Raw genomic sequence first — 13,903 nt, 5'->3', positions numbered from 1 at the left:
AGAGATGAATCATAAATCTAAATATACCAAAGAAGTACACCTAATACTAAGCAGTCACATCTCGAGGATGTGTATTACTTTTAAGAAATAATTTAAGAGGTCATTATGGAGATATGAATACTGTCTCAGGCTTTGAAACAATTCTTTAAGAAAGATTCCATTTAAAAGCAATTACATTTTATAGAAATTTACACCAACTCTCTCTAAGCGATTTCATACACTGTACTTTTAACAGGGCGTGACTTCTTTAAACCCTTAATTTGTGATGTTTGCGCAGTTTGAACCTTTTGGGGTTTGGTTTCACTCACTTGAAAGACATTAAAGAATTCATGTGATTTTAACAGAATATGAAGACAAAGATGCTGTTCAAGAGAAAAAAAATGGTGTTTCATCTATGTACCTTCAGTCTTCTCATATCTCTTTGGTGGAAAAAGAACTGCATCCGGCTTTCTTTGCAGCTCTTCAGTTGTAGATTTTTTCCGTGTTGAATCCAAAGCAACTTAAGAGAGTATGATAGATGTAAGATTCACATTTATAAGATCAAGAGATCACTCTAGCGAGTGATAAGAGGTTAGTAAAGAGAAATAAGATCAAACTAGAGCAGGACAAGAGACAAGTAACAAACACATGGGCTACACAGATAAAGAAATTAGTTCAATGAAGTAGTAAAGACGTTCAAAGAATCATTTTCTAAGACAGGAAGGTTAAGAATAAGAAGAAAAGACAGTAAGATGTTGTCTCATATCATTGTACCTTTTGTAGGAGTAACTTCTTTCTTTTGGGGTACAATTTCTTCATCCTTTTTAGCAGGAAGAGGAACTTCCTTCTTTTTAGGCATTATGACCTCTTCTTTTTTAGTGAGAGCAACTACTTCCTTCTTTTTAGGCACAATCTCTTCTTTTTCTTCCAGTTTTGATTTAAGGGATACTTCCATCTGTACAATTTCTTCTTTAAAGAAAATTTCTTCTCTTTCTTCTTTCATCTCTACAATTTGTGCAGGCGCTATTACTTCCTTTTGTACATGTGTAATTTCTTCCATGAAGTAGATTTCTTTTTCTTCTGTCTTCTCTGAAATTTGCATGGGAGGTATCTCTTTCTTTTTAGGTACAATTTCATCCTTTTTAGGAGGAAGAGGAACTTCTTTCTTTTTAGGTTCAACTGCCTCTTCCTTTTTAGAAGGAAGAGGAACCTCTTTCTTTCTAGGTTCAACTGCCTCATCCTTTTTAGGAGGAAGAGGAACCTCTTTCTTTTTAGGTAATATTTCCTCACCCTCTTTAGCAGGGAGAGGAATCTCTTTCTTTTTAGGTTCAAATGCTTCTTCCTTTTTAGGAGGAAGAGGAACCTCTTTCTTTTGAGGCACATCTTCATCCTTTTTGGGAGAAGGAGGAACCTCTTTCTTTTTAGGTAATATTTCCTCATCCTTTTTAGGAGGAAGAGGAACCTCTTTCTTTTGAGGTACAACTTCGTCCTTTTTAGGAGAAGGAGGAACCTCTTTCTGTTTAGGTAATATTTCCTCATCCTTTTTAGCAGGAAGAGGAACCTCTTTCTTTTGAGGCACAACTTCATCCTTTTTAGGAGGAGGAGGAGGAGGAGGAACCTCTTTCTTTTGAGGCACAACTTCATCCTTTTTAGGAGGAGGAGGAGGAGGAACCTCTTTCTTTTTAGGTAATATTTCCTCATCCTTTTTAGCAGGAAGAGGAACCTCTTTCTTTTGAGGTACAACTTCGTCCTTTTTAGGAGGTGGAGGAACCTCTTTCTTTTTAGGTAATATTTCCTCATCCTTTTTAGGAGGAGTAACCTCTATCTTTTGAGGTACAATTTCCTTATCCTTCTTAGAAGGAATGGGGACCTCTTTCTTTTCCTGCTTTTTAGGGATAGGAACAGTCTCTTTTTCCTCAATAAACTCTTCTCTCTGAGTAGTCAATAACGGAGGGGCCTCTGGCTTCTTGGAAAGTTCTTGTACTTGGAAAGAATATTAAAGTTAAGAACAATGCTTTTAATCGCACTGTTTTAAGAGTGAGACAAGATGAGTAAAAGATCATTTCAAATGTACAAGAGTTAAGATATAAGAATCAAGATAAGATAAGAATCAAGACATAAGATGTAAAAGATATGGTAGGAGCTACGAATAAGAATACACCCAATCCCACTAACATTGCAGGACAAAGACAATAACATAGACAAAGTCGTGTGTTCTTCATAAGAGTGTGGCTAGTTAATAAAGAAGCAAACATACAACAGAAAATAGCCTTACATACAAAACCTAGTATATGTCTATACCTTTCTTTGGAGGTTCTTCCACTGTAATCACTTGCTCAGGTTTAGATGGGACTTTCTTTGGTGGTTCTTGAATTGTTGGTTTTGGTTTCTTTTCTTCCACAAGAACTTTAAAGAACATGCATTGTATTGTTTAAAGATTCATTTTCATAAGCTCACATCAAAAACACAGTGTCACATATAATACGCTTCATAATGGAAGCTGGACAAGAAAAGCCCTTAAACAATAAACCCACATGACATAAATCATAAGCAATGAACAGTACTGCTAAAAATATTGCAGAACGAAGACAATGACATGAGCCACGGAAAGGTCATTTGCTCCTTAGAAGAATGTGGCATACATACAACAGAAAGTAGCCCCACATACAAAAAGTGAGTCCATACCTTTCTTTGGAGGTTCTGCCTCTGGAACTTTAATGGCTTCCTCAGGTTTAGCAGGAACTTTCTTTGGTGGTTCTTGAACTGGTGGTTTTGGTTTCTTTTCCTCCACAACAACTTTAAAGAACATGCATTGTATGGTTTAAAGATTCATTTTCATAGGCACACATGAAAGGACAAACAGTATCACATTATAACACGCTTCCTAATGGAAGCTGGACAATTGCACAACAAAGACAGATACATGAAAACTTGCAGACAAGACGCCCACACTATCAACATAAAGCATAAACAACACTACATAACAATAAGTGTACAACGAAAAACAGTAATACTGCAGGACAAAGACATAACATAAAAGCCAGTAAGTTCATGTTTTCCTAATAAGAGTTAAAAAAGAAACACACATACAACAGCAAACAGCTCTACATACACAAAGTTAGTCTATACCTTTTTTTGGAGGCTCTTCCACTGGAACTTTAATGGCTTCCTCAGGTTTAGCTGGCACCTTCTTTGGTGGTTCTGGCTTCTTTTCCTCCACAAGAACTTGAAAGGGCATGCATTGTATGGTTTAAAGATTCATTGTCATAAACACATGTCAAAGAACACACAGTGTCACATAAAACATGCTTCCTAATGGAAGCTGGACAATTACAACAACAAAGACAGGTATATAAAAAGCTTGTGGACAAAAAAACCCAAACAATATAAAGAGGGAACAGTACATAATAAACATAATGAGAGTAGAACAACAAAAACAGTAATAGTGCAAGACAAAGACATTAATATAAAAGTCATGTGTTCCTCATATGAACGTGGCTCACACACATACAACACAAAACAGCCCTACACACAAATGGTGATTCTATACCTTTCTTTGGGGGTTCTGCCTCTGGAACTTTAATGGCTTCCTCAGCTTTAGCTGGAACTTTCTTTGGTGGTTCTTGAACTGGTGGTTTTGGTTTCTTTTCCTCCACAACAACTTTAAAGAACATGCATTGTATGGTTTAAAGATTCATTTTCATAAACACACATTAAAGAACAAACAGTATCACATATAACATGCTTCCTAATGGAAGCTGGGCAACTGCACAACAAAAACTTCTAGACAAGAAATCCACACAAAATAAGGTGTAAGCAATAAACAGTACATAATAAACAAGTAATATTGCAGGACAAAGACATGGACATGAACAAAAGCCACTGTAAGTCATGTGTTCTTCAAAGAATGTGGCTACTTAATAAAGTAACATACAAACACAGAAACATAGTGAGTCTATACCTTTCTTTGGAGGTTCTTCTACTGGAACTGCTTTGGCTTCTTCAGGTTTTGCTGGCACTTTCTTTGGTGGCTCTGGAATTGTTGGTTTTGGCTTTTCCTCCACAAGAACTTCAAAGAACATGCATTGTATTGTTTACGGTTTAAAATTTCATAAGCAAACATCCAAGAAGATACACAGTGTCACATTCAATTCACTTCCTAATGGAAGCTGGACAAGTGGAACAACAGACGTTATATAAAAAGCTCATAGACAAGAATTCCAAACAACATGAAGTAGAAGCAATCAACAGTACCTTTGGCTGGTGGTGGCTCAGCTTTTTTCACGGGTGTAGGCTCAGGTTCAGGCTTCAGCTTTGGCTCAGGCTTAATTTCAGGCTTAGGCTTTGGTTCTGGTTTGGCCTCAGCTACTGGTGCAACTTTGGGCACTTCAGGTTTAGGTACAGAAGGCACAGGAGCGACAGGTGCTTCTGGCACTGCCACAACTTTATATAACAGATATTTTCGGTATTAGTACATTTGTAGAGTTTCAGAAGAGTTAAGGCATGAATAAAAACAGCAGTGTGATACAGTTCATTTTACACACCTCAAACACAGACAAAACAAATAAAAAAAGAACAGACACAAGATTTGACAATTGCAGTTGAATGCAATAAGATTAAGAACAAAGACTTAACATCAATTAACAGAATTAAGAAGGTCACATTTAAAAGTCAAAAAGACAAAAATATCAATTTGTTCACAAACAGTTGTTTCAATAACATATAAACAAACATTAAAACAAAATGTCTACATTCACAAAAGGACTTAAAAGGTGTATATGCACAAAGAACAGGACCGAACAGAAAATTATGACGTGTTCTTTCCATACCTTTTGCTTTGGGTGGTTCAACTGGCTCTGGGAATGTAACTGCAGTAACTACTTCTTCCACAGGCTTTTTGACTTTTTGGGCAAAAAGTAATTACAAATGTTGTAAGAATATTCAATTAGACAAAAAAAACAACAACAGAATGTCACAGATAGAATAGAATAAACATTTATAACGAGCTCCATAGACACAAACATTTATTAAAACAGCAACTTATGGACACTAAACAGCACTGGAGCACATTGGACAGACATCTGCATACCTTTCACAGGTACTTCAGGTATTATCTCCACTGGTTTAGATGGCTCAGGTTCCTTGAATTCTTTGAGAATATTAAGAACAATTAACTTAATAAATATCAAAACAGTAGCTTCAGCTTTAAAAAGCAACCATGCATACGCACCAGGACAAGAATTACGGAGATATCACTGACATTTACACAGACAAACTGATATATCCACACAAGAGCATCAAAGCAATAATAAAGTTTAGAAAGTTCAAAAAGCAGAAAAAAAAGTAAATTTCTGTGCAACATTCAATTCTAAAACTTAGTATTATACCAAAATTGTTAATTAATTTGCAGTTGCCACATAAGCATATATCACAAACACGAAAACAGCAGACAACACTGAAAATACATGATACAGCAAGATGACAATAAACACACACTTTTACAAAAAGACATACAAATGACAGATGTGAGAATGATGTAAGCGTGTTTGCCAACAAATAGCAAAGCAGCAAGCTGTTTTTCTCTTTCAGTACCTGTCGCTGGAGCCTCCTTTCTCATTCCCATGGTTTTTCTAACGACAGCTTCTTCAATCGGGACCCTTGCAGCTGATGAGACAAGGAAAGTGCTTAGAATAATCGCCATCGAAACATACAAAAATACCAAAACTTAAACTAAACCAAACTAAACAAAGACTGATAAATGTATGACAAAACACACAGCAGCACATACAGTACATTGTGAAAACAAGAAAGATACAGACATTAATACAAATGAAACAAATACATACAAGACATATAAATATATGGCATACAAAAGTGGTAAATGTATGACAACACACACAACAAAACAAACAATACATTGTGAGGACAGGGTGAAACAAAGAGAAATACAGACATTAATACGAATGACACAAACATATACAAGACATATAAATATATTACGTGGCAAACAAAAGTGGAAAGAGGGTTAGAAGTTATATTTGTAGACTCAAAAGCTCTCAGTAATACCTGTGACTGATATTTCCTCTACAACACTCTCCGCTGACCAGCTTACATACTCTGGTAAAGGGTAAAAAGTTGTTACACGTGTCCAAAAACGGATACTTTAAAAGTTATTTTTCCGTTATTTGGTTATTTCACGCAAGATGTTGGCGAACAGACAAAAAGTGTTAAAGAAATGTTATTCTTTTTACTTTCTTTTGATGTTGTTGAACAGATAGATAGTTAAAACAGATGGAGTTAAGTGATTTTGATCGTGAAGTGATTTTTGTCAGTTTTAGTGAATGATACTAGATGAAAAGGATGATATGAAAAGTTAGTTTTATTTAATAATAATGTTTATTAGTTCCTCATAATTATGCAGTTTACCTTGTGTTTCCACTTTTTCTTCGTAATGGTAATATTCCATGGAAGATTCAGCTTATCAAAAATAATAAATGTATGAGTAACTATCACTTAGTTTGAGGATAGAGATGCATTTTGGTAAGTAGTTTCACTAAAATCTCAATCTCACCTTCAATGGTTAATGTAGCTGCTTCAGGCACTTGTATTGATGTATCTGGGATGTCTGTGTGAGTGTTATTTAACATTTTTAAGTTTACTTTTATAAATTAACAGACTGTGTAAAATAACCTATGTTTTTTTAAAAATTAAAATGGCACATACTTACCATAAGGTACCCTTTCTATATCAATTTCTGAGAAAAAAAAATAGAAGAAAACGTAAGGAGTCTTCATATTTTAGAGAATGTTAGTTAAGTAAATGCTGGAGCTCAACAGCTGTACCGACCTTTGCCTGACAGGTAAAGCTCAGCTGTACTTTTAGCCTCACCCCTGGGCTCCAATCTGACAATGACCGAGTACACGCCTAAAGGATTATCAATTTGGTTAAATGGGCCTTTTTATTTAATATTATTTAAACGAAAAATGGTCCTGCACTGGAACTCCACAAACCTTCGTCGGCAGAAGTAACGTTGCGGATGATCATGAAGTGGCGTCGCCCTTCACTTCGGAAGGTATATTTGGGACTCTCTTTAAGCTCCCAAGTGTCCTTATACCATGTTACAATAGCATTGTCGAAAGACACCTCACACTCAAAAGTGGCTGACTGATGTTCTCGCACCACAATGTTCTGGATGCGTTTGGTGAAATGTATTTGCTCGGCTAGAAAAAGATAACGCAGGGTGGATGATTAGGACTAGAATCTAATGCCTGAACGCAAAATATCCCGAGCATTATTTAATATAAGAATAGTTTTTCCATAAGAAGTGAAGAAGAAGAGGTCACAGATGATGATAAAAGAGGTTAGTAGATGGTATAAGTCTGACAGTTTAGTGAATCTATACAAACCTTCAATCCAAAGATTTGCGGTGGTTTCAAGATTTTTATATTTGCAGGTATATTCTCCTTGGTCTTCAAGTCTAACATCTTTGATTGAGAGCTTCTGAGTGTAATTTGTCACAGCAGATGTGTATCTGCCGTGAAGCTCTAAAAGCTTGCCATTTTTAAACCACTGGGCTTTTACATTAGGCACAGAGAACTGGCAAGTCAATGTACAAGTTTGGCCTTCCTTACCATCCACATCCTGCAAAGGCTGTTCCACTTCACCTTCTGCAGAAAGAATAAGGGTCAATATTGTAAAAAACGTACAGTTTAGGGCTTTTAATAAAAGGAGAATCAAAGGATGTTGCTACATACCCAGCACTGTCAGTTTGGCACTGGAGATATGTGGGCCACACACAATACGATAATTGCCCTCATCTCTCATCTGACAGTCCTTGATCTTTAGGATGTGATGATCACCCACAATTTTAATCTCGTACTTGTCACTGCTGTCAAGTTTTTGGGTTCCTTTGTACCAGGAAAGTGTGATTTCGGGGTAGTTAATCTTTATTTCACATTCAAACACAGCTTCCTTCTTAACAGTGGTTGTCTGGTCTGTGATGTCACGTACCACAGTGACAGGCTGCATAGAAAACAAAAGTAAGTCTTTGAAAATGACATACAGTGGCCCCAAAAAGTATCTGCATAGTATTTGGTCCTAAACCAAAGTTGATTTTGCATTTAGCATCAATTCTAGATAATACCCAAGTTGCCAACTTGTGACATTATCAGGGCCTGTGTTGTAAAACAAGTTTGCTTTATGCACTGTTTTGAAGACACCGTGCACAAATAAATAAGAATTACTGGTTTTCATCTTTTTCTCTTCAGAACTGGGTATAACGTTACACAATATTTACATATTTTTTTCTTTAAGATACTTCTGTACTATTTGTCCAACAAATCCCCAACTAAAAATATGGGCTTCACAGTTCCCTAGTTTAACAAACCAAAAGATTCTAAATACACTTGTAATTTTTAACAGTATATCAGCGTATCATTTAATACCCCAACACAAGTTTTGCTAAATGCTTTATAAGTATGTGTGCACTATAATTCTTTAAAACATATGCCACTTGGTTAGATGTTTTGTTAGACAATACAATGACATTTATGCATTTTTACAGTGTTAACAGTCAAACCAAAATGTATTCAGACACCTTCAACATTTCTCACATTATCAGTTTATTTGCTATAGTTTAGAAAATGGTAATAAAATATGTCAAGAACTCAGAGTTAAACTTTGTCAGAATGAATTCATCTTGATAATCACAAATGAATTACAGTCAAACCAAATTTTATTTAGATACTTTCTCACATTATCACAGTTTTTTTGCTGTAGTTTAGAAAATCGTAATAAAATATGACAAGAAAATCAAAAGTTAAACTGTGTCAGAACAAATTCATCTTGATAATGTCAGATAACTTTGATAAAAAGAAACATGGTTTGGTCAAAGTGTCATATCAAATTTTTGGTCCCAAATTTGTATCAATTTTACTGGTAGTCCGCTGTATAAAGAATTTCTGGGTATAATATGTCACAGTTTACTTTTTACTAATTTTGCTATCATCACATACAGAAATGAAATATAGTGTCCCGCATCCATAAATATATATCAAAAATGATATCTGGTGTTTGAATAACTTTTGGTTTAACTATATATATAGCACTGGCTGATCTAAGTCATACTTTTCTAAATAAATTAAAAAAAGAAAGTTTATTATACATAAATAACAGAGTTCAATTTCAAACCTCAGTTTGTTCCATCCTCTTTTGCAAATCAGCAACAAGTTTAGTCAAATCCTCCTCAGACTCTCTTGCGCCACTTTCCACTTCCTGACATGTAATAAAACAAAGCATTTAAAGAATTAATATAACTTACTTTCATACCTGGCTTGAAAGGTGAGTTCCTGAAAGGTTAATGTCACTAGAACCTTTATTGATCAAATTCTTTGAGTTGCAAATTTAAGTAAAACCATGAACATTATTAGTTAATGGAAACATCGGATGCCTATTTTCCACAAGTTGGTATGATTCTTTAGGGTCTTCATGAAATGTCTGCAACATACTTTGGTTAAAATTCCTGTGGTTATGTAAAACAACACCTTGTCAAAAACAGCTCTGTTCACAGCGACCAATATTAGTGCATGTCTCTTTAAATTATAATGAGGGAGAAAATGAAGACTCTAATGTTCACTTTTATATTTAACTACAAAACACCTGCATTGCTTACGATGACATTGGTGTCGCTACAGCTACTCGAGCGTGGAGAAAATGGCGAACAGCGTACAACTGGCCGAGGACCGAAATATGCTAATGCAGTTAGTGGTCATCATACTGCTCAGAAAATCAAAATGGCTTAATAATTGAGACTGTTTAGGTTGTTTGGGAATTTAAAAAAGGAGTGAATGGATTTTTATCATTGTAGGGTGGTTGTGTCCACACATTTATATGAAAACAGCATGTGAAAGTGAATTTTACATCTGATGTCCCATTAAGGAAATATTATCATGTGTCAAAGAAATGTTTATTAAAAGCTTAATATTTATTAAAAGGTTAAAGTTAAAGCCCAGAAGCAATGTGCTTTGTCTTATCTTCTAAAGGGAACTATCTGATGCTGTTGTACTGTTATCTGAATCAATCTTACCGGTCTTCCACTTTCATGTTCTTTTTCCCTCTTCAGAAACTCAATAGCCTGAAGGAGACCCCTGTAGTCTGTAATGCCATACATGCGAGCATATTTCTCATACTCCTTGGGATCAACATTTCTAAGCAACTCAACAATATCAATATCCTTGTCCTCTTTAGGGCTTTTCTGCTTTGATGGAGTCCTGTTAAAACAAAACAAGACAACTTAGGCAATCTTGTATAGTCATATTAATCAGTGTTTTACGTCTAGGGTAAATAACTTTGGTCAAGGGGGGTGTTTGAGGATGGTTTGCAATTTGACAGACACTCACTTCTTCAGTTTCACCATTTCTAAAGCTGTCTCTTTCTTCTCATCAACATTCAAGTTGGTGCTGCACTCAATTTCTCCATGTTTGTTTGAAGCAACACATCTGTACTGACCAGAGTCAGATTTGGTCACCTCTTTGATCTCCATCTTGGACTCTTGGCCCTTTTGTTCAATACTGATGCGACCACCGTGGGTCATCTGCCTCCATTTGCCCTTCATCCATTTCACATTGGGAATGGGATCACCACCAACTTTAGCAATGAAGGTAGCTGTACCCTCTGCAAAAACATTAATCACACATAGCATCAATAACACTTTCTTCTGCATTTTAACACAGTTCAACCCTAAAAAAGGAGGAGAGTCACTTACTCTCAACGATATGGACACTCTTCGGCTCCTCAATGAAGAACAGGTTGTCCAACTTTTGAACTGCTTCTGGTGGAGAAGGGGCCGCCTGTGCCGGGGCAGGAGCTCCTGGTTTGTCTGAAACTTTTGATGGAATATTGCAATGAGATACATACATTTTACCTTAAAATATTCAAGATCCAGGCCTAAATCATTTCAGACAACAAAAACAGTTTCACTTTTTTAAAAAGCACAGCTGCAGGAATAAGAATGGCAAAGAAACATTTGCAAAGAAGCAGATTTGGCCAAAACAAGCAAGTACTTGCCCTGACAAAAGTAATCTGCTGTCAGACCAAGAAAAAAACAACAGACAGAATTAGATTAATGAAAGAATAGTAACTATTAGAAGACTCTAATATTGGCAAACAGCCAATAAAATGGCAAGGTTAGAATAAAGCAAATAAAAAAGGCATATAAAAGCAGCCAAAAAAAAGAGTTAACCAAGGACAATATTTTTTTTCATACACAGAAGAAAATACCTTTGATTGTGACTTTAGACTTGCAGAACTCACTACCAGCCTCATTGGTTGCTTTGCAGAGATAATCCCCAGCATCTGTCTTGGATACACGGATCATCTCTAATGTGGCAGTGCCATCAAAAAATGTGATCTTAGTATTTTCAGTCGAAGAAAGCTCTCGCCTGTCCTTCATCCACTGAATCTTTAGAGGAGGAGATCCACGTACATGGCAGCTGAGGGTAAGTTTCTCACCCTCAGTCATGGTCACTGGTTTAAGAGGCAAGTCAAAGCTTGGTGGTACCTTTTGCTCTGTATTCAGAAAATATAATCATTATGAGGATGTTTACGAATATGTTCAATGCTTTTTGACACATACGTGCATGCATGTTTACATACAGAGACTCTTTTATAACAGGACATAGAAACAAGAAAATATTATGGAACTACCATGGTAATTACATCATACTCCAAGGTACTTCAATTAATAATGAATTGTAGTACCATGGAATTACCTAATCTAAAACCATCACTGTACCACAGTACATTTTTCAAGGAATAGCACACTTAAAAACTAGACAATGAAAATAAGAAAGCTTGACACAAAAACCAGCTGTATACCTGTAATGTTGACTGACACTTCATAAGAGGCAGTACCAGCTTCGTTGGAGATTTTGCACATATATGTTCCACTATTTGACACATGAGATTTCTTGATGCACAGGACAGCCAGGCTGCTCTTGAAGGTTATATCATATGAGTCAGAGGTGAAGATTTCTGTGCCATCTTTATACCAGTTGACAGTCAGGGGCTGTGATCCAGCTACACGGCCCTCAATCTTCACCACTTTGCCTTCAGTGTCCTCAATAGTTGCTGAAGGCTTTTTGGTAAAACTAGGTGGAATTTTGCGCTCTATAGGAACAATAAAGAGAGGTGTTGTTAGACAGGACATGCATTATTTGCAGAAAGTGGTTCTTTCACCAAAATACATAGAGCAAAATGTGCAAAAAAAAAAAAAAAAAAGAATATGACATATGCTCAACAGTGCCACCTGTTGACCTTCAGCAAGCAAAGAAAAACATAAATGCAAAGGCATGAAGAATGGAAGACAAAAGTGTAAAAGAAATAAAACACCACAGATCCGTCCCAAGACAATGAAGACAGTCACACTGAAAAGCCGTGACCAAATACCTTTCACAGAAACCTCTGTGGAACAAGAGTCCTTCCCAATTTCATTACTAGCATGGCAAGAATAACGACCGGAGTCTGCCTTATCAGCTTTCAAAATTGTCAATTGCGCTGTGTTATCCGCAAACGATATTTTATAATTGCCCCCTGTGCGGATGTCTTTGTGATCCTTGGACCAAGTGACTTTTATTGGCAATGATCCAGTCATATGGCATTCCAATTCGACAGTATCTCCCACTGTCACATCCACAGGTATGAGCTTTTTATCAAACACAGGTGGATATCTTGGCTCTGTAGAGTTAAATAGAGATAACAGCACAATTGTACAGACATGGTAACACATTCAATTCAGTGTGTTTAACAACACAAGAAACATTTGATCAACAATATGAAAGAAATAAACAGACCTTGAAGGGTGAGCTTGGCTCTACAAGAAGCAGTTCCAACACTATTAGTTGCAACGCAAGTGTATTCTCCAGAATGTCTCATTTCACCTTTGACTATCTTAAGGACAGCAGAGTTATCGTCAAAAGACATTGTGTATTCTGAATCGCTCCTAAGAGCTTCACCATCTTTGAGCCAAGAGATCTCCATAGGAGAGGATCCTGCAACACGACATTCAAACTGGACAGGCTGTCCTTCAATTTGCGTAATGCTAGTAATCTTTTTAGGGAAAGACGGTGGTGTTTTCACATCTGAAAAGCAAAACATTTAGCAAAATACATCGGTAATGGTTACACAGTGCAATCATTAAAGACACTAGATATTCAGAGCTTTGAAGAGAAATAAGCATCACCTTGTACAGTTAAGCGGCAGCTGGAAGAGGCAGATCCTATGCTGTTTTCTGCCTTACATGTGTATTCACCAATGTCAGATTTGGCAACTTTAGCTAGTTTCAGGCAGGCAGTGCCTTTGGAGAACTCCATCTTACAAGTCGGAGAAGACCGCACTTTGCCATCAGCCTTGAACCATGACACTTTAATTTCAGGAGTGCCACCAATCTGGCATTTCAGACAAACTGCATCACCTGCTGTGACTTCCATAGGCTCCAAACTCTCAATAAAGAAAGGTGGCTCTAAAAGTGACAAAATATATATACATACCGTGAAGACAAGCATGCACATTTCAAAGTAGCTTATATTGAGCAATTTTACTCAATAACAGACCTAAGATGGACACTGCTGCTTCACAAGTGTCGTGTCCAGCATCATTGGAAACCTCACAAGTGTAATTTCCAGCAGCCTCTTTATCACTGTTTAGACACTCCAGGATGCAGGAGCTCTCAGTGGTTGTAATGTTGTACTTGTAAGAGGAGTAAATCTCCTGGCCATCTTTATGCCATTTCACAAGAATCTTTGGGCTTCCCGCATATGTACATTCAAGTATAAGTGACTTGCCCATTTCGACAGACAAGTTCTTGAGCTTCTTGACAAAGTGTGCGGCCTCTGAATGAAAGACGGCATATGTATGTGAGACACAAAGT

The 13,903-nt window shown here is 36.6% G+C and overlaps 1 protein-coding gene across 1 annotated transcript in view; it reads right to left on the bottom strand.

Annotated features, from left to right (window-relative positions):
* Positions 1-13,903, bottom strand: part of ttn.2 (titin, tandem duplicate 2) — a 160,670-nt gene that overhangs the window by 94,527 nt on the left and 52,240 nt on the right. The window contains exons 69-96 of the mRNA XM_073845071.1: positions 13,587-13,865; positions 13,217-13,495; positions 12,828-13,115; positions 12,424-12,711; positions 11,854-12,144; positions 11,257-11,544; positions 10,742-10,855; positions 10,377-10,650; positions 10,064-10,247; positions 9,169-9,252; positions 7,734-8,001; positions 7,386-7,646; positions 6,990-7,199; positions 6,826-6,903; positions 6,707-6,733; positions 6,551-6,604; positions 6,406-6,456; positions 6,046-6,096; positions 5,572-5,643; positions 5,069-5,128; positions 4,809-4,880; positions 4,234-4,413; positions 3,941-4,048; positions 3,530-3,640; positions 3,109-3,204; positions 2,648-2,775; positions 2,281-2,398; positions 754-1,956 (exon numbers count right to left, since the gene is read on the bottom strand). Of these exons, the coding sequence (XP_073701172.1) occupies positions 754-1,956; positions 2,281-2,398; positions 2,648-2,775; positions 3,109-3,204; positions 3,530-3,640; positions 3,941-4,048; positions 4,234-4,413; positions 4,809-4,880; positions 5,069-5,128; positions 5,572-5,643; positions 6,046-6,096; positions 6,406-6,456; positions 6,551-6,604; positions 6,707-6,733; positions 6,826-6,903; positions 6,990-7,199; positions 7,386-7,646; positions 7,734-8,001; positions 9,169-9,252; positions 10,064-10,247; positions 10,377-10,650; positions 10,742-10,855; positions 11,257-11,544; positions 11,854-12,144; positions 12,424-12,711; positions 12,828-13,115; positions 13,217-13,495; positions 13,587-13,865 (5,517 nt within the window). The remainder of the gene's footprint in view (positions 1-753; positions 1,957-2,280; positions 2,399-2,647; positions 2,776-3,108; positions 3,205-3,529; positions 3,641-3,940; positions 4,049-4,233; positions 4,414-4,808; positions 4,881-5,068; positions 5,129-5,571; positions 5,644-6,045; positions 6,097-6,405; positions 6,457-6,550; positions 6,605-6,706; positions 6,734-6,825; positions 6,904-6,989; positions 7,200-7,385; positions 7,647-7,733; positions 8,002-9,168; positions 9,253-10,063; positions 10,248-10,376; positions 10,651-10,741; positions 10,856-11,256; positions 11,545-11,853; positions 12,145-12,423; positions 12,712-12,827; positions 13,116-13,216; positions 13,496-13,586; positions 13,866-13,903) is intronic.

The sequence above is a fragment of the Garra rufa genome, chromosome 8, assembly GCF_049309525.1.
Source record: "Garra rufa chromosome 8, GarRuf1.0, whole genome shotgun sequence".
Lineage (NCBI taxonomy): Eukaryota > Metazoa > Chordata > Actinopteri > Cypriniformes > Cyprinidae > Garra > Garra rufa.
The sequence above is the reverse complement of the archived record's forward strand: the minus strand, read 5'-3'. Positions and strand labels throughout refer to the sequence as shown.